This window comes from Thamnophis elegans, chromosome 2 (assembly GCF_009769535.1).
Source record: "Thamnophis elegans isolate rThaEle1 chromosome 2, rThaEle1.pri, whole genome shotgun sequence".
Taxonomy (NCBI): Eukaryota; Metazoa; Chordata; class Lepidosauria; order Squamata; family Colubridae; genus Thamnophis; species Thamnophis elegans.
The window spans coordinates 156,986,063-157,009,987 of NC_045542.1; the positions used below are offsets into that span (position 1 = coordinate 156,986,063).

Below are 23,925 nucleotides of genomic sequence, written 5' to 3' on the forward strand. Positions count from 1 at the left end.
CAAACTGTATACCATGACGCCCCGGGAAATGCAAGAGATGTGCAAATACATAGACAAAATCCTAGCAACGGGGTTTATTAAAAAAAGATGGAACCATGAGATTATGTGTTGACTTTTGAGGGATAAATGGGGTTGTCCGTACACAACCTATACCTACTCCCCCTCCTGAAGGACATGCTGTCTCATCTGGCCAAGGCAGCTTTCAATTCAAAATGATGCCTTTGGGACTGCAGGGGGCCCTAGTGGTATTCATGGAGTTGATAATCAAGGTGTTGCATGAGCACCTCTACAATGGGGTCCTCGTCTACCTAGATAACATCCTTATCTACACTGAGACCATGAATGACCACGTACCCCTGGTCCGCCAAGTACTGGAAAAACTTCTGGCAGCCATACGTCAAGGTATCAAAATGTGAATTCCACCGTGCATGGTTAGACTACCTGGGTTACCGAGTGTCAAATGAGGGAATAGAGATGTGCCAAAGTGCAAGTCATCTTAGGCTGGCAATCCCCTCGCACACCCAGACAACTACAAAGTTTCCTAGGTTGCACGAACGTCTACAGGCAATTCATCCCCTCCTTTATGAAGATTGCCAAACCCCTGGCAGACCTCCTGAAGACAGGGAACCCATGAAACCTCGTCCGAGACAACCCCTACCATTGGACCTAACCGTTCGAGACACTAAAAGAAATGTTTGCAAAGGAGCCAGTGCTGAAGCAACCTTTCGTGATCCAGGTAAATGCCAGCGACATGGCAGTGGGAGGAGTGCTACTCCAAAGAAACAACTAAGGAAACTTACAACCCTGCGCCTACACCTCCCGCAAGCTCACAGACACAGAGAGACGATGGGCTGCATGGGACAAGGAGGCTTTCACAGTGATATGGGCACTGCTAACCTGGAGACACCTGTTGGAAAGGGGCCAGAAACCATTTGAAGTCCTCTGGTGACTCACCAGGCTGGAATTCTGACTGTAACATTCCCAACAATCAGGACATTCAAAGGGTTTCTCTTCTGTGTGAACCCTCTAGTGTGTCACCAGCTTGGAATTGGTATTGAAACTTTTACCACAATCAGGACACTCAAAGGGTTTCTCTCCTGTGTGACTCCTCCTATGTATCACCAGGTTAGAATTGTTACTAAAGCTTTTCCCACAATAAGGACACTCAAAGGGTTTTTCTCCTGTGTGAGTGCTCTGGTGTTTAACCAGACTAGAATTCCGACTGAAACATTTCCCACAATCAGGACATTTAAAGGGTTTCTCTCCTGTGTGAGTCCTCCTGTGCATCACCAGGCTGGAATTGGTACTGAAACTTTTCCCACAATCAGGACACTCAAAGGGTTTCTCTCCTGTGTGAACCCTCTGGTGTGTCACCAGCTTGGAATTGGTATTGAAACTTTTCCCACAATCAGGACACTCAAAGGATTTCTCTCCTGTGTGAACCCTCTGGTGTCTAACCAGACTGGAATTGGTATTGAAACTTTTCCCACAATCAGGACACTCAAAAGGTTTCTCTCCTGTGTGAACCCTCTGGTGTGTCACCAGCTTGGAATTGGTATTGAAACTTTTCCCACAATCAGGACACTCAAAGGGTTTCTCTCCTGTGTGACTCCTCCTGTGTATCACCAGGTTAGAATTGTTACTGAAGCTTTTCCCACAATCAGGACACTCAAAGGGTTTCTCTCCTGTGTGACTCCTCCTGTGTGTCACCAGCTTGGAATTGGTATTGAAACTTTTCCCACAATCAGGACACTCAAAGGGTTTCTCTCCTGTGTGACTCCTCCTGTGTATCACCAGGTTAGAATTGTTACTGAAGCTTTTCCCACAATCAGGACACTCAAAGGGTTTCTCTCCTGTGTGACTCCTCCTGTGTATCACCAGGTTAGAATTGTTAGTGAAGCTTTTCCCACAATCAGGACACTCAAAGGGTTTCTCTCCTGTGTGAGTGCTCTGGTGTTTAACCAGACTAGAACTCTGACTGAAACATTTTCCACACTCAGGACATTTAAAGGGTTTCTCTCCTGTGTGAGTCCTCCTGTGCATCACCAGGTTGGAATTGGTACTGAAACTTTTCCCACAATCAGGACACTCAAAGGGTTTCTCTCCTGTGTGAGTTCTTTGGTGTGTCACCATGCTGGAATAGTGACTAAAACTTTTACCACAATCAGGGCACTCAAAGGGTTTCTCTCCTGTGTGAACCCTCTGGTGTCTAACCAGACTGGAATTGGTATTGAAACTTTTCCCACAATCAGGACACTCAAAGGGTTTCTCTCCTGTGTGAACCCTCTGGTGTCTCACCAGCGTGGAATTGGTATTGAAACTTTTTCCACATCCAGGACACTCAAAGGGTTTCTCTCCTGTGTGAGTGCTCTGGTGTTTAACCAGACTAGAATTCTGACTAAAACTTTTACCACAATCAGGGCACTCAAAGGGTTTCTCTCCTGTGTGAACCCTCTGGTGTGTCACCAGACTGGAATTGGTATTGAAACTTTTCCCACAATCAGGACACTCAAAGGGTTTCTCCCTGTATGAACCCTCTGGTGTGTCACCAGCTTGGAATTGGTATTGAAACCTTTCCCACAATCAGGACACTCAAAGGGTTTCTCTCCTGTGTGAGTCCTTTGGTGTGTAACCAGGCTGGAATGACGACTAAAACTTTTTCCACAATTAGGACACTCAAAGGGTTTCTCTCCTGTGTGAGTCCTTTGGTGTCCCAACAGGTTGGAAGTCTGACTAAAAGTTTTACCACAATCAAAACATTGAAAGGGTTTCTCTCCTGTGTGAGTCCTCTGGTGTGTAACCAAGCTGGAACGCTGACTGAAACTTTTCCCACAATCAGGACATTCAAAGGGTTTCTCTCCTGTGTGAGTCCTCTGGTGTGTAACCAGCTTGGATTTATCACAGAAACATTTCCCACATTCAGGACATTCAAACAGTTTCTCCTTGGTGTGAGTCCACATTGCCATACTTGCTAAAGCATTTATCACATTGGGAGCACTTTTAGGGCTTCTGTCCTGTGTGGGTCCTTCCATGAAACAAAACGGAGTTGTTGTGACTAAAGGTTTTGCTACATTCAGAGTATTTGTATGGCTTTTCTCCAGTCTGGATTGTCTCATGCATAATCAACTGTGATTTGCAAGTTGTATCTTTCACACAACTGGCACGTCTATGGAGCTTTTCCACAACTCATATTCCTGAGATCAAAAATATGGACTGTCCCTTGTTTTTTTGTCGTTTTGTTTCAAGCCATTTTCTTCCTCCCAGAGCAATGCTCGTCAACACTGTCTGCTCTATGTGGTTTTCCAATTCTCCTTTTCCTCCTCAGTAACTTCCAGATATTTCCCTCTTTTGCTGAATGGAAAAATAATCTCCCTTGACCTTTCATGTAATATATGCTTGAATTCACACTCTCCGTTTCCCAGCTAGAAATCTGTTCTTGATTTTCTCTCGTTTCTCTCTCACCTGCTGAGGAAATTGGAGAATTGTGTGGCTCTCTGAAGGAAATGAAAAACACTTTGATTTCCGGACTGATTTGTTTTCCTTTTCAATGTTGCTTGTTATCCTCAGTCTCCAGAGTCTATAAGATTCAAATAAAAGTGTATCTTTAATTGTGCATAAAATGGTTGCAGAAGAGGAGGAAAAAAGAAAAGAGCTTATATTGCAATGAAATAGCAAACATGTCACAATCCTACAATAATTTTACATTAATCATGATTCATTTGGCACATGGAAAACTCCCCAGATCCAAGTTCAAATATCCATTCAATGAAGAAATTGGTTGTTGACTGGGTCAATCAATGAATTCTTAGCAGTGCAAAGGGTTGTTTTCAAACACAGGTGTTATAAAATTTAAAAACACTAAAAATAGAAATGCAAACATGCAACCACAATTTTGCTTTGAATCCAAACTTAATGTTTTCATGGTTAGCTGAAACATGAAATATGCCAGATATTTGCATTAGTACTTCAGTCAGACTGTATTTAATTGATTCACGTTGCAACACAGGTCAGAGATAGAGACTACATCTACAAAAGCCAAAATGTAGGAGTTTCCTAGTCTCTGACATTGAGGTGTGTGTTAAGACAATGCCAAAGATTAAAGACCTCAGCAATGATCTTAGAGAAGCAATTGTTGCTGTACATCAATTTGGGAAGGTTTAAAAGGCCATTTCCAGATACCATATTTTTTGGAGTATAAGATGCACCCTTTTCCTTCAAAAAAGGGTGAAAATCTGGGTGCATCTTATACAGTAAATACAACATTTTTGGCCTCCTGAAACACCGCCCCCTTCACCAAAACGGCTGTGCATAGCCTTTAGGAGGCTTCCAAAGTGGTCCTGGGAGCAGGCGGGGGCAGATATAAACTAAAATGGGCCGTTTTTCTCTCATTTTTGCTCCCCTAGCCCCCAGGAGCACTCTATAAGCCCCTTAAAGTCTGTGCATGCCCCCTTTTTTGGATACAAAAATGGCCCAGTTTTTGCGAGAAAAGGGCCATGTTTGGGTGATCTGCAGAGTGCAAAACCTTTTTGAAATATTTGCCTCTTCAAAGTCTTGGTGCATCTTATACTCAAAAAAATACGGTAATTTAAAATCCATCATTCTACACTGAGGAAGATTATTCAGAAGAGGAAACATTTAAGACAGTTGCCAATCTTCCCAGGACTGGACATTCAAGATAATTGTCATAAAGGGAGTTTTGTTCTCACCATCTTCTGATCATGTTATTGGCCGATGTTTGGACCTGGTCAAGGCCAACCGTCCTGCCTCAGATTCCTCCACTTGGAGTGAAGTACAGAGGGGATCCCAAAGAACTGGGGTTTTTTTTTACAAGTTTGGAATTACATGCAGGAGTTTGGGGAGGTTTTTCATCGGAAGTTGCCAAAGTGAGAAGTGTTACTATGGCTTTGGAAAGAAAAGCGGCTGCCTGGATGGTAGCCTTGCATAATGATGTTTTCCCCCTGCTGAGGGATTACAAGGAGTTTATGACTGCCTTGAGGAAACGTTTTGATGACCCCCCCCTAAATCAAAAGGCGAAAAGCAGGATGAAACCCTTAACCCAGGAGGGGAGGCCTGAGGCTGAGTACACACAGGAGTTTTGTGAGCTGTTGGTGCACATGTGGGGGAGGTCTGAGGAGGCACCAAAAGAAGGAAAGGAGGGGCATTGGGAACCCAACTGCTACGCTAGACATCTCCCAAAACTGACCCTGGCTGGTAGGGAGGAACCTGGCTGGCAACTAGGGAGACGCTGTGAAACTGCCCTGGAAAGCGTGGAAGGTGTTGATGTCCTTTCTCCAGGCCAGGAGAAGGAACCCTCCTCTTCCATGGGAGAAAGTGAAACCGATTCAGATGATGACCACTCAGGACTTAAAGTGCCCTCTACTGGATCCATAAAGAACTCTCTGGCAAATTGAAAGACAAAAAACCTCAGAAGTCTGAAATTTTGACTGAAACATTTCCCACATTTAGGACATTCAAAGGATTTCTCTCCAGTGGGTATAAGCATATGATTTAGAAGGCTAGTCATACTACTGACATATTTCCCACAGTCTGGACACTCATATGGTTTCTCTCCTGTGTGAGTTCTCTGGTGTGTCACCAGGCTGGAATTCTGACTGAAACTTTTTCTGTAATTAGGATATTCAAATGGTTTCTCTCTGGTGTGACACCAGGCTGGAATTGGTACTGAAACTTTTCTGACAATCAGAACATTCAAAAGGTTTTTCTCCTGTGTGAGTTGTCTGGTGTGTCACCAGGTTTGAATTCTGACTGTAACGTTTCCCACAATCAGGACATTCAAAGAGTTTCTCTCCAGTGTGTAAAAGCATATGATTTAGAAGGCTAGTCACACTACTGAGATATTTCCCACAGTCTGGACAATCATATGGTTTCTCTTCTGTGTGAGTTCTTTGGTGTGTCACCAGGGTGGAATTCTGACTGAAACTTTTTCCACAATCAGAACATTGAAAGGGTTTTTCTCCTGTGTGAGTTCTCTGGTGTGCCACCAGGCTGGAGTTCTGACTGAAACTTTTTCCGCAATTAGGACATTCAAAGGGTTTTTCTCCTGTGTGAATCCACTGGTGTGTCACCAGGCTGGAATTCTGAGTGAAGCTTTTCCCACAATCAGGACATTCAAACGGTTTCTCTCTTGTGTGAGCACTCTGATGTGTAATCCGTTGGGAATTCTGACTGAAACATTTCCCACAGTCAGGACACTCAAATGGTTTCTCCCCTGTGTGTATAAGCATATGATTTAGAAGGCTAGTCATACTACTGAGATCTTTCCCACATTCTGGACACTCATATGGTTTCTCTCCTGTGTGAGTTTTCTGGTGTGTCACCAGGTTGGAATTCTGACTGAAACTTTTTCCGCAATCAGAACATTTAAAGGGTTTTTCTCCGGCGTGAGTTCTCTGGTGTTTCACCAGGGTGGAGTTCTGACTGAAACTTTTCCCACAATCAGAACATTCGAAGGGTTTTTCTCCTGTTCTCTCATGTGCCACAAGGAAAGAGTTCCGACTGAAACTTTTTCCGCAATGAGGACATTCAAAGGGTTTTTCTCCTGTGTGAGTTCTCTGGTGTCTCACGAGTTTGGAATTTTGACTGAAAAATTTCCCACAATCAGGACATTGAAATAGTTTCTCTCCCGTGTGAATCCTCCGGTGTTGAGCCAGGGTCGAATTGGTACTGAAACTTTTCCCACAATCAGGACATTCGAAGGGTTTCATCTTGGTATGAGTCCATGTTGCCATGCTCGCTAAAAAATTTACTGCATTGGGAGCACTTGAAGGGCTTTTTTTCTTATGTGGATCCTTCCCTGAATCACAACAGAGTTGTTCTGACCAAAGGTTTTGCCACATTCTCCAGTTTTCTCCAGTTTGGATTCCTCTCAGGCATAATCAGCTATGAGTTGCAAGTTGTATCTTTCGCACAACAGGCACGTCAATGGAGCTTTTCCACAACTCATATTCCTGGGGAGATCAAAATTATGGAAGATCCCTTGTTTAGTGCTGCTTTGATTTAGTGGTGATATTCTTCCTTCCAGAGTGAGGGTTGCCCCACTTTCTGCCCAGTAACTTCTAGATATTTCCCTTTTTTGCTCAAAAGAACAATAATCCCCCTTGACTTTTCATGTAACATATACTTGAGTTTTGCATACTCTACTTTCTCCAGATAGAAATCTCTTCTTTATTTTCTCTTTTTTCTCTCTTACCCGGAAGGTGAAGAATTGTGTGTTTTTCTGGAGGAAGTGGAAAACATTTGATTTCTGGACTGATTTGTTTTCCTTTTCAATGTTGCTTGTTTTCCTCAATTGTTCAGCGTGCTCATATTGCCATCCTCTTTGTCTATAGGATTCAAATTAAAGTGTATAATTATGCATAAAATGGTTGCAGAAGATGAGAAAAAAAGAAAAAAGCTTATGTTACAATGAAAAAGCAAACATGCCACAAAGCTACAATAATTTTACATTAATCATTATTCATTTGACACATGGAAGACTACCCAGATCCATTCAATGATGAAATTCGCTTGTTGACTGGGTCAATCAATGAATTCTTAGCAGTACTGTATTTCTCTTTCTATTACTCTCTCTCTATCCCTCTACTTACCTACACACGCAATCTCTCTCCCTACCTACTGTATTTCGCTCTCTCACGTCATCTACCTACCTACCTACCTACCTACCAACTCTCTCTCTCCCTCTCTCTAACTCAATCTACCTACCTACTTTTTTTTAATTAGCCCCTTCAAAACCTTGGTGTGTCTTATACTCTGAAAAATGTGATCGTTGCCAATCTTCCCAGGAGTGGACATCCAAGAAAATCCATCCCAAGGCCAGATGATGCAATGGCCAGAGCAATTTTTTTTTTAAAAAGGTTATATAACAGACTCTACAGGCTTCAGTTAGCATGTTAAATATCAAGATTCATGACAGTGCAAATAGAAAAAAACTGAACAACTCTGATTCGTTTGGAAGGGTTGCTCTTCTCTCTAAAAAGGTCATAGGAACATGTCTGAGATTTGCAAAGTTGCACCTGGACAAACCACAGGACTTCTGGAACACTGTCCTTTGCACAGACCAGACCAAAGTGGAGATGTTCGGCCGTAGTGCACAGTGACATGTTTGACAAAAATCAAGCACAGCATATCAGTACAAGCAACAAACGGCTGTTCAATCTCCCCTGAAAACCCTCCAGCGATGGCAGCACCCACAACCTCTGGAGGGAAGACATTCCCAAAGAATCAACCTTAATTTAAAAGAGACTTTTTCAATCTTCCCACCAGAAGGAAAATCGCAGCCACCAGTTTCACAGCGTGCAGCCCCAGTGGGCTTAAATTCGGGGAGGGAAGGAACCTGCAGCATCAGCAGCTGAGATGCTTCAGCCCAGTTGCTTCTCTGCTTCCAGGCTGAAATTTGGAGGCTTGTTTTGTGTATTTTGTTATTTGATTTTAATTACCATATTTTCCGGAGTACAAGACGCACTGGTGTATAAGACGCACCAAGATTTTAAAGAGGCATTTTTTTAAAAAAAAGAATTGCACTCTGCAGACCTCCCAAAAATGGCCGTTTTTTTGCGAAAACAGGCCCATTTTTTGTAAAAAAAAAAAAAAAAAGTGGGGAGCATGCATAGCCTTTAGGAGGGTTGTAGAGTGCTCCTGGGGGCTGGGGGGGGGACAAAAAGAGGCAAAAAATGGCCCGTTTTTGCGCATTTTTCCTCTCTCCAGTCCCCAGCAGCACTCTGGAAGCCTCCTAAAGACTATGCATGGACATTTTTGCAAAAGGGGTGGGGTTTCCAGGGGCTGTATTCAGTGTATGATGTACCCATATTTTCATCCTCTTTTTTGAGGGGGAAAAGGTGTTTCTTATACTTTGAAAAATACGGTAGTTGGTCTCACAAAGGCCAGCAATGATTTGGGGTTTTTAATCTTGTTTAGCAAATGTAATTAATCCTAGATGCTGACTTCCTTGGGGTTCTATTCCTGTCTTGAATGGATTACCAAATATTCATTTCTAAAAGTTGCCCCTTTGTTTCTCCTGGGGGCAGAGAGCTGAGGCTTTGAGAATCTTTCTTTATAAACATGTTTCCCCCCTAGGGAAAATATAATATTCTGCCTTTTTAATATTTCCTAACATATTTCATTCTTCTAAAGGGGGTTGCTAACTTTCTTCAATTGGAAACAATATGGAACTGATGATGCCACTGCTGTCTTCTGTGATTTTTTTAACCTCTGTGGGAAGGGAACTTCACCAAGTGTTCCATTAGGAAGACCAGTACAGCCCATAACCAAAGTGGAAGTCACTAGAATAACAAAGCCAGGATACATTAACAAACCTCCTGAGAATAATTACCGGGATATCCGGACAATTAGAAATAGCTGCAGAGTACAAAATAATACAAAATATCTAGGAAGTGCAGGAAGAAGACAAAGATTTCAGCTAGAGTTTTATCAGATCATAATCCAGTTTGGATGGAGTTGGGAGGGGTGACACAAGCAAGAAGGTCTTGGAGATTGAATGAAAATTTATTCAGATATGAAAAATACATTAATGAATGTAAAAAATTGTTAACAGAATACTTTGTTTTTAATATGAATAAGGGCACACCTATGGAAATTGTATGGGATGCAAGTAAAGCGTATATGAGAGGAGCTTTGATAAATATAAATAGATTACATAGACATAAACAAGGGGTAAAACGAACAGAACTGGAAGATGAAATTAGGAAGAAAGAGCAAGAGCTAACTTTAAAACCAGGAGATATAAAGATTAAAGAAGCAATTAACATATTAAAGGACCAATTTAATATGTTGATCTCAGACCAGATAGCCACTAGTCTGTTATATGCAAAACATAATACTTTTTGTAATGCAAATAAATCTGGCAGATGGTTAGCTTATAAGATTAGGAAAAAACAAAATTCTTGAAACATAGCTAAATTGCTCTATAGAGGGAAGGAAGTGTTCCACAGATTCAAAAGGTCTTCCGAGAATTTTTTACAGAGTTGTATAAGGGTGACAAAATTAACGGCCTAGATATAGAGAGATACTTGGACAAAGAAAAAATACCCATAGTTAAAGAAGAGCAGAGGCAAAGACTGAATCAACCAATAACTTCGGGGGAAATTTTGGACGTAATTAAGCAGTTAAAGACCTGAAAGGCACCTGGTACAGATGGCTTGACAGCGGCTTACTATAAAAATCTACAATTAGAAATGGTAGAACCTCTTAAGGAATTACTTAATAAGATTCAAACAGAAGGTACCCCCATCTTGGAAGACAGCTTTTATATCCCTGATACCTAAAGAAGACCAAGGTATTACTCAACTAAAAAACTATACACCTATCTCATTACTTAATGAAGTTGAAAGTCACAAATTTAGCCAAGATGGCTAAAATATCTGCATATCTTAAGGACCACTCAAACGAGAGATATAAACGAGACTGGAAAAAATGAAATGATTATATACAAAATAAATACGGGACTAAGAAATTCCATATAGCTTATGCTTAAGATCAGGAATGATTTAAATTGTTTATTAGTTTAGCAAGGAGGAGCTAAGTTCAATGTAAAGATGTTATCAATTTCTTATTCTTTTTCCCAATATATTTTAGACTGTTTTTGTTAAAAATCTATACCGTGTATGGGTTCTGGGAAGTCGGGGGGGGGGGGGAAGGTTGTGGGGGAGGGTGGGGGAGGGATATATATCAGGTTTGCTGATACGTGTTAGATTTTAATCAGAGCCGAGGTGGCGCAGTGGTTAAAGGCAGCACTGCAGGCTACTTCAGCTGACTGCAGTTCTGCAGTTCAGCTGTTCAAATCTCACTGGCTCAGGGTTGACTCAGCCTTCCATCCTTCCGAGGTGGGTAAAATGAGGACCCGGATTGTTGTTGGGGGCAATATGCTAACTCTGTAAACCGCTTAGAGAGGGCTGAAAGCCCTATGAAGCGGTATATAAGTCTAACTGCTATTAATGTAATTTGACTCCACATGTATACTGTTTTCTCTTATATTTTCATTACTATTATTATGATTATTTTTTCTTTAAACTAGGATATATTAAGCATATTGACATGTAGTGGAAATACACCAATGAAAGGAGGAGTGGGAATCAGAAGGGAGAAGAAAGATGGGAAGAGAAGGATAGGAGAGAGGGTAAGGGGGGAAGATGAGGAGGATAAGGAGGAGTGGATTGTAGAGAGAGGAGCAGTTGAAAGAAAGGGGAAATAGAGTAGGAAAGGATGATGGAGGGAAGATAGAAAGTTGGAGGGTGGTAGAAGAAAGAGGTGTATGGAGAGCAGAAGAGCTATAATGGGTTTTTATTTTTCTGGGCATTGTTGACAAGAGGAACTGATGTAATTATTATTTAATACTATATGATACGGGTTATGTATAGTATACATGTGAGTGTATGTTATGAAAATGGAAATAAAAAAGTTTTTTTAAAAAAAAAAAAAAAACAAAGCTCCAGACATCGATGCCAACCATGGGAACCAAGGACATTTTGGCAGGTTTACAAGAGCCTAAAAAGACTTTCTCACAACAATACTGGAAGTCTCCATTGGACAATGTGTCCTGGCCTAATAGCAGAGAGGGAAAACTTGAACTTTATGTGCACTTGCGCGGGAAATAGATCTGCTTTTGCCCTCATCTTTGCCGATATAATGTATTCATTAAAGCTTTGCTGCTTTCAACCTGTGCATAGAGAAAATCTCCCTGTTCCAAGAGCAATGTGAAAGTGAAATGTTGGACTGGATTACTGTGAGGAATGGACTTCAGGACAGGATCAATTTCCAAGGAAGATTTTATTCTGGTAAACTGAGCAGAGGTAATTTCCAAAGAGGAATGGGTGATGACAATTTCTCAATGTAGAAAAAGGCGGAAGGTGCATTGTATCATTTTTTCTTTTTTTCAACTCCTTTCCTGCTTCTCTGTATCAATTGTTTTTGCTTGTTTTGCATATTTTATTAATTAAAATTTTGACTTAAAAAAGGAATGTGTATCAAACAAAGAGTGGGGCAACTTTGATACATTTTTGTATGCACATCTGTATTACCAATCTTTCTTCCAAACCTTTGAAATGCCTTTTGGAAACATTTCTCTCAGCATATATAGACAGTCATCTCCTCTTCCCAAGCCCCACTTTTCTAGCCCTGCTGGTTACGTGATTTCCTCTCTTTGACCTAATGAAAACTTCTGTGTATGGAAAGTTACAGACTCATAAGACATTTAGCATGGGTGCCCTTGGAAGCATCTCTGGCCAGCACCAATGAAGTTGGCTTCCTTTAGTCTCTCACCCATTGAAACTCTTCGATCCTAAATCCTTGGCAGCGACCACTCCAAAAAGATTTTTACAATTTCTACAAATATAAATATAGGTAATCCTTGGGTTACAAGTGTTCTTTTAGCAAATGTTCAAAGTTACACGATAAGCCCCCCCTTCCCCCCAGCATTTACAAACAAATCCCGAAATTATGAATACTGGAGCACCACGGCTGTTGTTCATCCTAACGAACAACCGCAGAGGCTCTGTTATATTCACCCCTATTCTCCCAACCCCAGCTGAGTCTTCACAGGCATTTTGCCTGTGGAGAGTGACTTAACTTGCAAAGATCTCTCTGCTGTGCTTTATTTGCCAGCATTCACAGAGGACAGAGTCCTAACGTACCGCAAGATCACGCAAGGTCAGTAGTCTTGAGTAATCTGACACTTTAGGGATCTATTCTCTGTGAATTGAGGCGTGGACGTTTGCAAATGGAGGGAAGACTTCAGTCTTTCAGTCCTTCCCTCCATTTGCCATTTCCTTGCCAAAGCCTGCTGGGAGATTGCATTCCCATAGGGCCTCAGCAGCCCTTTGCAAACTGCCTTTGTTGGCATCAACTGAGCTTGGGAGGAGTGGGTGTGTCCCTCCGAGGTCCTGTTCCTACAGGCAAAGGCTTTTTGCAAAGGGCTGCCAAAACCTACAGGAACGCAATCCTCAAGTGATTTGCCAATGAGAAAGCAACTCTAAGAAGTCGCACACAGCCTCTCAGGGCTGCTTTCTTGGCGCCAGATGCATTGTCCAACTGATCTGAAGCAGGAAAACAATGAGTGTGTGGGCGAAAGCAGGGAGTGATGTCGTTCAATGTAAGAGATTCACTCCCATAACTTCTCAAGTTTCGGATGGAAAGGGCAGGATCCATTACATTCATAACCCAAGAACTACCCATATCCAGCAAGTTCTGCTGCTAATGACCAGATAGGCATTATCACACTAATATGTTGCCATTTTTTCCTTCCTCCTTCCCGTTTAACGCCATTACATATTTTCCTATTAAAAATTAGGCAAATTCTTTGTAGTCAAATTAAATAGTCAATTTCTCAGTTGGATTTACAGAGGGACTTTAGAAATGAAATTCAAATCTTTTCTACACTCATCACTTGGGGCCTCATGTGGATTTTCTTGTGTGCAATAAGGGTGGAATTTTTCCTGAAGCACCATCCACATTCGGCACACTCAAATGGTTTCTCCCCTGTGTGTATAAGCATATGATTTAGAAGGGTAGTCCTAATACTGAAATCTTTCCCACAGTCTGGACACTCATATGGTTTCTCTCCTGTGTGAGTTCTCTGGTGTGTCGCCAGGGTGGAATTATGACTGAATTTTTTTCCGCAATGAGAACATTCAAAGGATTTCTCTCCTGTTGTGAGTTCTCTGGTGTTTCACCAGGCTGGAATTGGTACTGAAATGTTTACCACAATCAGAACACTCAAAGGGTTTCTCTCCTGTATGAGTCCTTTGATGTGTCACCAGCCTAGAATTGGTACTGAAACTTTTTCCACAATCAGGACATTTAAAGGGTTTCTCTCCTGTATGAGTCCTTTGATGTGTCACCAGGCTAGAATTGGTACTGAAATGTTTACCACAATCAGGACACTCAAATGGTTTCTCTCCAGTATGAGTTCTTTGGTGTTTCACCAGCCCCGAATGATGACTAAAACCTTTTCCGCAATCAGGACACTCAAAGTGTTTCTCTCCTGTGTGAGTCCTCTGGTGTTCCATCAGGCCGGAATTCCGACTAAAACTTTTCCCACAATCAGGACACTCAAAGGGTTTCTCTCCTGTGTGAGTTCTTTGGTGTATCACCAGGCTGTAATTCCGACTAAAACTTTTCCTACAATAAGGACATTCAAACGGTTTCTCTCCTGTGTGAGTCCTTTGATGTGTCACCAGGCTAGAATTGGTACTGAAACTTTTTCCACAATCAGGACACTCAAAGTGTTTCTCTCCTGTGTGAGTCCTTTGGTGTGTCACCAGGCTGGAATTGTGACTAAAACTTTTCCCACAATCAGGACACTCAAAGGGTTTCTCTCCTGTGTAAGTCCTTTGGTGTGTCACCAGGCTGGAATTCCAACTATAACTTTTCCCACAATCAGGACATTCAAACGGTTTCTCTCCTGTGTGAGTCCTCAGGGGTTCCATCAGGCTGGAATTTTGACTAAAACTTTTACCACAATCAGGACACTCAAAGGATTTCTCTCCTGTATGAGTCCTCTTGTGTCTCACCAGGATGCCTCTCTGACTAAAACATTTCCCACAATCAGGACATTCAAAGGGTTTCTCCCCTGTATGAGTCCTCTGATGTCTCACCAGGCTGGAATTGCTACTGAAACTTTTCCCACAATCAGGACATTTAAAGGGTTTCTCTCCTGTGTGAGTTCTCTGGTGTGACAACATGTTGCAATTTTGACTAAAACTTTTACCACAATCAGGACACTCAAAGGGTTTCTCTCCTGTATGAGTTCCTTGGTGTGTCACCAGCCTGGAATGATGACCAAAACTTTTCCCACAATCAGGACACTCAAAGGGTTTCTCTCCTGTGTGAGTTCTCTGGTGTGACAACAGGTTGGAATTCTGACTAAAACTTTTACCACAATCAGTACACTCAAAGGATTTCTCTCCTGTGTGAGTCCTCTTGTGTTTCACCAGGATGCCTCTCTGACTAAAACTTTTACCACAATCAGGACACTCAAATGGTTTCTCTCCTGTATGAGTTCTTTGGTGTTTCACCAGATCCGAATGATGACTAAAACCTTTTCCGCAATCAGGACATTGAAAGGGTTTCTCTCCTGTGTGAGTCCTCTGGTGTTGCATCAGGCTGGAATTGTGACTAAAACTTTTACCACAATCAGGACACTCAAAGGGTTTCTCTCCTGTGTGAGTCCTTTGGTGTGACACCAAGCTGGAATTGTGACTAAAACTTTTCCCACAATCAGGACATTCAAAGGGTTTCTCTCCTGTGTGAGTTCTCTGGTGTGACAACAGGTTGTAATTTTGACTAAAACTTTTACCACAATCAGTACACTCAAAGGGTTTATCTCCTCTATGAGTCCTTTGGTGTGCCACCAGCCTCGAATGATGACTAAAACCTTTTCCACAATCAGGACATTGAAAGGGTTTCTCTCTTGTGTGAGTCCTTTGGTGTGCCAAAAGGTTGGAATTCTGACTAAAACTTTTACCACAATCAGGACATTCAAAGGGTTTCTCTCCTGTGTGAGTCCTCTGGTGTGTAACCAGTTTGGATTTATCACAGAAACATTTCCCACATTCAGGACATTCAAACAGTTTCTCTTTGGTGTGAGTCCACGTTGCCATACTTGCTAAAGCATTTATTGCATTGGGAGCACTTTTAGGGCTTCTGTCCTGTGTGGGTCGTTCCATGAAACAAAACGGAGTTGTTGTGACCAAAGGTTTTGCTACATTCAGAGTATTTGTATGCCTTTTCCAGTCTGGATCCTCTCATGCATAATCAACTGTGATTTGCAAGTTGTATCTTTCCCACAATGGGCACGTCTATGGAGCTTTTCTACAACTCATATTCCTGAGGAGATCAAAAATATGGATGGTCCCTTGTTTGGTGGTGTTTTGTTTCAAGCCGTTTTCTTCCTCCCAGAGCAATGCCTGTCACACTGTCTGCTCTACGTGGTTTTCCAATTCTCCTTTTCCTCCCCAGTAACTTCCAGATATTTCCCTCTTTTGCTGAATGGAAAAATAATCTCCCTTGACCATTCATGTAATTTATGCTTGAATTCACACGCTCCGTTTCCCAGCTAGAAATCTCTTCTTGATTTTCTCTCTCACCTGCTGAGGAAGTTGGAGAATTGTGTGGCTCTCTGAAGGAAATGGAAAATATTTTGATTTCTGGACTGATTTGTTTTCCTTTTCAATGTTGCTTGTTATCCTCAGTGTCCAGAGTGCTCCTATTGCCATCTTCTGTATCTATAAGTTTCAAATAAAATAAATAAAAGTGTATCTTTAATTGTGCATAAAATGGTTGCAGAAGATGAAAAAAAGAAAAATGTTTCCATTACAATGAAAAATGATGAAATTCACTTGTTGATTGGATTAACTTAAAAGACTGAAAACAAACTACCTTCAGTTTATCCCATGCCTGCCCTTTGTGGAGGTGTTCGCAATACAGGACAGCAAAACTGTCAAAATGATGGTTCTAATAAGTTGATTAGAACTCCTGTTTTTATTGTGCAACAGCTTCAGCATTTAAGAACAGAAGTAAGTTAGTTGCTTTTCTAGTAATACATAAACATTAAAAGGGCTCTCCTGCAGGGACCCTGCCATGGTCTAATTCAGATTGGAAATATAGCAAAGGAAAATAATATTCCCCACTTCCTTTGTCCTGTTTCCCCTACTGGAAATAGCTGCTTGCAACACACAAGGATGGGAAAGTTTCTTAAGAGCTCACAATTCAAGAATAACAAGGTGCAGATTAAGTATCTCAGGGTGGGGAAGGCCATGGGGAGGGGGGCGCGTAGTGATAGAACAGGCCCTCAAGGCCTCTCCTGCCCACTTGCTTCTCCCTCCTTTCCTGCCCCAAGGACTCACTTACCTTGCATCCTCTGTTTCTTTGCCTCTGAGGAAGGGAGAGGAGATTTGGCTTGGAAAGGCTTTTCATGCTGAGAATGGACGCTCTTGAATGCTATAATATCATGCAGATTCAGGCACCCATCCTCTTCTGCAGAGTCAGGGACCCAGAAACTTTCATTCTCAACGCGAAAAGTGTTTGCCAATCTCCTGCTAGTCTCCCCACTGCAAACTACTTTCCACTTAACTACTTAATGAGACCTTGTTGGGATGTTTGCATGCAAATGGGACGAGACAGAGAGAGACAGAGGCAGAGAGAGAGCGCAGTGTGTGTGTGTGTCTTTATGGGAGAAAGAGCGATCTTCCGCCAGGGCACCCAGGTTGCTGGGACTGAGGCAGTGGGAGTGGAGTACGAATCAAGGCGGAGAGTAGGTATGGAGCTTCCCCTCCAATCCCTGCACCAGCTTAACTGGGTGCCCCGCCAGCAAGGCACCAAAGCACTGCAACATCTGCCGCAGTAAGACAGAGAGAGAGAGGAAGGGCGCTCTCCAAACTCTGTTTGTGTGTGTGAATGAGAGAGAGTGCGGATCCCTGCTTCAGTCGCGGCATTCAAGTTGCTGGCAGCAGCAGCGGGGAGAGTGGGGCAGGAGCCACCTGAGTAGCTGTTTTTCTCCTTGTTCTCCTCCCCACTCAAGCAGTGACAGGCTTTACGGGACAGCAGGGCCTCTCATTTCCCCCCCCTGCATGGCGAATACCAGCTTCAGTCAGGGTATTCAAGCTGCTGCTGGCGGTAGCCATGATTGCCCCCTTCCCAACCCAGCCAGCACTGCATGACTTGCTCCCTCCCTGCCCAGCCAGCACAAAGCATCACCGTTCTTCTCCTTCTCATCATCCTCCCCGCTCATGCAGCAGCAGGGTCCGTGGGACATGGTCTTATTCCTGCCCCCGCGCAGCGAACTCTGGTGGGCTGGACGCGGGTGTGAAGTGCCTGGCCCCGCAGTGCTTGGGTTTAGGTTTATTCGATTTATATGCCGCCCTTCTCCCTATGACTCAGGGAGCTCATTTGAAGGCTTCATTCAGCCTTCAAACAGTAAGGCTGGCCATGTAAGTGAGCAGCGCACCAAGGGCATGGATGACATTGGTTACTGCACCTGTCTGATTCCGATTCCACAGCTTGCCTTAATGTTTGACAGGGAGTTTGCCTTATTCCATGTCCCATGGAGCCCACTGCCGCTTGGGCGGGGAGGACGACAAGGGACCTCAAGAGAGTTGTGCATAAAAAAACACCCACAAATCTTAATGAACTGAAGCAATATTGTAAAGAAGAGAGGGCCAAAATTCCTCCACAACACTTCAAGACACTGATAAAGTCACACAGAAAAGAATTACTTCTAGTTGTTGCTGCTAAAGTTGGTTCTACAAATTATTGAGTCATACATTTTTCACACATGACTTCTCCGTTTTGCCTTTCTTTTTATAAAATAAATGATGACCTGATGTAATATGTCAGGTGTTGTTGTTGTTCATCCGTTGTTGTATTAATCTACTTTTAAGAACTCCTAAGGACCAACTGATTTTTACTACGCCCTGATACCTAAAATCATAGAAGTCAAGGAGAGTATACTTTCTTTTCCACATGAGAAATTATACGTTTGCAGACAAATACACTCAGAGGGAAATAAAAATACACACATCTACAATAGGGAGATAATCCATGCCTTTCAAGCCTGAAAAAATAATTAAAATTGTTACAGTCAAACCTTCTGCACTAATGTTAATCGGGAACCTGATGAATTTGATGATTGCTCATGTTTTCAGATGGCAAGGCTGAAGTTCAGGCCTCAACAGGCTTCTGGGGCCATGGAAACTTTCATTGGAAAGTTTTTGTTCAGATAAATAAAAGCATTGGCTTCTCAACAGACACACTTGATTTTACTGAGCCACACCTGTCAATCTGCATGACACTAACTTTACAGATGTGAGGACTTTAATGGATGAAATGATGTCGAAAGCCTCTGCAAGATTTGAAGCAACAGCTGAAGCCATGAGCTCAAAGCAAGGGGAGTAAATACTTTCCACAACCCCTTTGGTGACATCCCAATTGAAGTAGTCCTCACTTACTGACTGCAGATGGGCCTGGAATCTGTGTCACTAAGCGACCCAATCATGAAGCATGATGCCACAGGACAGAGCGAAGTTACATCTGTACCTTTAATGTATTTTAATATGTATGTATCTTTTATGTCTCTAAGTGAAGGGAGCACCCACAACCTCTGGAGGGAAGCCATTCCCAAAGAATCCTCCTTAATTTAAGAGAGATTTTTAAAATCTTCCCACCAGGAGGAAAATTGCAGCCACCAGTTTCATAGCGTGCAGCCCCAGTGGGCTTAAATTCGGGGAGGGAAGGAACCTGCAGCAGCAGCAGCTGAGATGCTTCAGCCCAGTTGCTTCTCTGCTTCCAGGCCGTGGAGGGAACCGAACACCCCGACTTGCTCCAGGACTCTCCTCCCACCGGCCTTCCACTCACCTTAAAGCTGCGGCTTCGATCCTGGGAAGAGCACAAAAGCCGCTCTGCACACCTCCTTCCCCCCATAAGCGATCCAAGAGGAAATTCCCCTGAGCTTCTTCTCTACTCTCATTCTTTCTAGCAATGATGTACTCGATGGTTTTTTCAAGCTGAAGCAGGGCTGACACTACTGAATTGATGCCTTTCTAGGCACAGATGTTCCCTCACCGCCCTCAAGCGACAGGAGGTGGGAAAACATGCTTGTCCAATCTCCACCAAGGCGTTATGGAAGATGTTGTAGTGATTATATGGCAGCCGGGCTTTTTCGATTCCTAGCGACCCACCTTTGCAACTGAGCCCCGTGAAGTAGTGACACGTGACGCTACTTAGCTTCGTTTTTAGTGCCTTTGGGTCAGTCTGTAATGTCCTGGCAAGGGTTTTTGGAGTGGTTTCCCCCCTTTCCTGCTTCCTAAACTTGAGAGGACTGGCTAAAGTTCAACAGATGGTTTTGCTCTTCAGGTGGGACTGGAACTGAGTGTTTCTCTGTCTCTAACCTGGTGCCTTCACCACTACACCATTTTTTCTACGTGTTTCACTTTTCTTCTTTATAACTGCTATTCTAATAGAAAATATTTCATAAAAGTAATTGCATTACATTCTTGATTAAAATATCTTTTCACTGATATATAATTTTATGGTATTCCCCGCCCCCCCCCAAAAAAAGTGTTATTAGCCAACAAACCTCAAAAATAAACTTTTCCCAAAAGGTTTCCACAATTTTGGCCACTACTGTAGGTTGTGATCTACCTTATCAAATGCTTTACTGAAATCTAAGTATATGATATCCACAGCATTTTGCTGGTCCACTAATTAGTCATTTTGTCAAACAATTAAATAAGGTTTGTTTGGCATAATGTTTTAAATCAATCCTACTGGTTACTGGTTATAATTTTGTTTCCTTCCATGTGTTCACAGATTTGTTGTCTGGATATGTTTTCCAAGATGTTACCAGGTATTAATGTCAGGCTGATCTGTTTGTAATTTCCTGGATTTGTTTTTTGCCTCTTTTTTTGAAGATGGTGTTAAATGGAAAAAGGTTTCCTCTGCGGGTTCAGATTTCTGGCTGGGAGAGCATCACTGGCTGAGTGAATGAATTTAGGATCGAAGCAAGCTGCATTTGAAAACAGGTTGTCTTTATTATTTCAGGAAAGCAAGACTGTCATTGATGTAGATCAGCGTTCCTAGTTGAGCTGACCCCGTCAAACAATAAGTGTATATTTTTTATACCATTTTCCTCCTTGAAGTCCTTTTGTTTTCTTTGTACTATTATTTGATCAGCCCCCAGTAGATGTCAGCATTACAAAGAGATAGATAGCTCTATTTGTTTGTGTCCCTTTGCTAAGGGTTCTAATCCTATCTTTCGTTTTGTTATTCCTCTGCCCTAAAGTACTTCCCATGGGGCAGGGATGAGCTCTAGTGTCTTCTACTGTATTTCCTATTTTTACATCTTCGCCCTGAGCTAATCAGTCTGTTGTCACTCTGATCTTTTCCTCTCTTAAGGTAACTTCTTCCTGCACTTCCTAGGTCTTTTGTATTATTTTGTACTCTGCAGCTATTTCTAATTGTCCGGATATCCGGTAATTATTCTCGGGAGGTTTGTTAATGTATCCTGGCTTTGTTATTCTAGTGACTTCCAGTTTGGTTATGGGCTGTACTGGTCTTCCTAAAGCAACACTGTCTTGGTGAAGTTCCCTTCCCACAGAGGTTAAAAAAATCACAGAAGACAGCAGTGGCATTATCAGTTCCATATTGTTTCCAAGTGAAGAAAGTTAGCAACACCCCCCCCCCTTTAGAAGAATGATATATGTTAGGAAATATTAAAAAGGTAGAATATTATATTTTCCCTAAAGGAGAAACATGTTTATAAAGATTCTCAAAGCCTCAGCTCTCTGCCCCAAGGAGAAACAAAGGGCCAACTTTTAGAAATGCATATTTGGTAATCCATTCAAGACAGGAATAGAACCCCAAGGAAGTCAGCATCTAGGATTAATTACATTTGCTAAACAAGATTAAAAACCCCAAATCATTGCTGGTCTTTGGGAGACCAACTACCATATTTTTCAAAGTATAAGAAGCACCTAATTCCCCTCAAAAAAGAGGGTGAAAATATGGGTGCGTCATACACTGAATACAGCCTCTGGAAACCCCACCCCTTTTGCAAAAATAGCCATGCATAGTCTTTAGGAGGCATCCAGAGTGCTGCTGGGGGCTGGAGAGAGGAAAAATGAGGAAAAATGGGCTATTTTTTGCCTCTTTTTGTGCTCCCCCAGCCCCCAGGAACACTCTATAACCCTCCTAAAGGCTATGCATGCTCCCCGCTTTTTTTTTTTTTTTTAACAAAAAATGGACCTGTTTTCGCAAAAAAAAAAACCGGCCATTTTTGGGAGGTCTGCAGAGTGCAATTTTTTTTTTTTTTAAAAAAAGCCTCTTCAAAATCTTGGTGCGTCTTATACACCAGTGCGTCTTGTACTCTGAAAAATATGGTAATTAAAATCAAATAACAAAATACACAAAACAAGCCTCCAAATTTCAAAATGCTGTAGAAGAAACTGTATGAAAGTCCATGTGCTCATCAAACCAAGTGTTCAGCTACCCAGAATCACACGTTTGATGGTTCTGCTTCACTATTAAAACCATCTTTCCAATCAGCGTCTATATTTCCAGTGTCTTTCTCCCCACTTGGAACTGAATCCAGATGGACATTTCTTACAACACAAGAAAAGAGCATGCCCATAAAATAACAAAACAACCCTAATATAAAGGAGAACCAGTTTTAAAGCATGCACCGCCAATGGAATAAAATTTGGGGAGTGAAGGAATATGTCCTGGAGAAACTTAGCCCCCACTCCTCTCCTAGAAGAAATATTTAAAAGTCAGAATATTATATTTACCTACAGGGAGAAAGCATCCCCTACACTCTTTGATAGCCCCCAATAGATGTCAGCACTTACAAAGAGATAGATAGCTCTATTCATAAGGAAATACTGTCAACCCTGAAGTTGATCCGGCTGAAGACATTTTGAGGCATCAGTGCTGCCGCATTAGCGCAAGGGAGTAGGAGGGGGGATTAGAGATAGCTGGGATGGTGTAGTCATAATAAAATATTTTCTCCTGAGAACCAAGAATGTTCTCATACCTGGCCAGATAAAGTAGGAGTGATGTCACCAGACTAGCGGACGCTGCAGTGATTGGGGTATATGACTGTTTGGGATTGAGAGGAAAACTTTTAATTAGGTGAAAACAAGGGGTCCCTCAAAGTTGGTTTTAACCAGATTTGTGCCAATTTGATATTTCCAATAAAGATATTCTTTTAGGAATTTACCTGCCTCTGAGGTTTGCTTGCAATGGATCTATTACTCGGAACCCTGGCATTAAACCAACTCTCTACTAAAATGTCAGGAAACTTTTTGCTCCATTTGGAGCTGCTTATTTGGGGTCCTGAGCCCCAACCACTTAGCCGGCCTACCAGGCAGCAGGAAGACTCGGGAAAGATGGAGGAGATGGTAGGCACTTATGGAGCTTGTGCAGGGGTTGCTGAAAGCCTACAGTACCCCTCCTTGCCCCAGCAGGTGACTGCCGTGCTTCCCTGCCTTCCACATTGCCTTACTGGCGGTCCTCCATGCCTGCTTGCCTTCTGAGGTCGGCGTCCAGCCCAACCTGGCCAGTCATTGGGCGGACGGCCCTTGGTGGAAATGCAGACCCTGTGCTGGAGCTGAGAGGGGTGGCGGAGATCCTGTGGGAGGGCAAGCAGACATACCGAGGCTGTTGCACATGCACCCGCTCCATTTCTGCAAAGGCAGAGTCCCGCCCGTCTCTGCTGCAGGTCAATCCAAAGAGGGGAGGAGGATGCTGCAGAAAAGGTTGCCTTCCACCCGGGCCCCGTGTGCTTCTCATGCCAGTTCAGCAGGGCTTCACGGGGATTGAGGGCAGGAGCGGTTTGGCACGGTTGTTCCCCGGGCAGCAAAGCAGACCAAATCAAAAAGGATGAAGGGGATCTTCGGTGGATCTGGTCAAGGGAACAACCCCTGGCTTATTGAGTCTAACCGTGGTTGATGGGCCTTTCCTTGAGGTGGAGGGTAGACCCAAATTGTGCCCCACTGTAAGCATCTCTCAGCCGTTGTATGCATGGAAAACCCTTGTACAGTATAGAAAAAGTTCCCAAGAGTGCAAGAATTTGTTAATTGCAGCAAAGGGAAGGGACTCGGAGCCAGCTTGGAAGGGAGCTGCAGCAGCATGCCTGTCCCTTTCAGGTAATTTGACCTCCGGGAGGGATGTGGCCAGGGGGGACCATAAAGGGAGCAGCAGCTTCACTGTGAATGAAGGGGGAAAAGTTAGGCTTCTCTCTGTCACAGCATTCAACGCTAAGTGCTGCAGCAGATAGAATCCAATTTTTTTCTCTCCCTCCATTCACAGCAGAGCTGCTACAGCCTCCCCCCGCCACATGTTAACCAGTTTTGGGGCTACTCTGTCCTGCAGTATTTGGGTGGGAGGGTCCTCTGTTTG

General features: G+C 42.8%; 1 protein-coding gene across 1 annotated transcript in view; it reads right to left on the minus strand.

Moving 5' to 3' along the window:
• LOC116504795 (zinc finger protein 208-like) overlaps nucleotides 1-19,471 on the minus strand; it is a 32,463-nt gene extending 12,992 nt beyond the window's left edge. Inside the window, 7 exon segments of the mRNA XM_032212025.1 lie at nucleotides 1,062-2,470; nucleotides 2,554-2,888; nucleotides 5,667-5,743; nucleotides 5,828-6,690; nucleotides 13,476-13,681; nucleotides 13,683-16,256; nucleotides 19,384-19,471. Coding sequence (XP_032067916.1) covers nucleotides 1,062-2,470; nucleotides 2,554-2,888; nucleotides 5,667-5,743; nucleotides 5,828-6,690; nucleotides 13,476-13,681; nucleotides 13,683-15,698 — 4,906 coding nt within the window. The 5' untranslated portion in view covers nucleotides 15,699-16,256; nucleotides 19,384-19,471.
• Nucleotides 19,472-23,925: the final 4,454 nt, after the last annotated feature.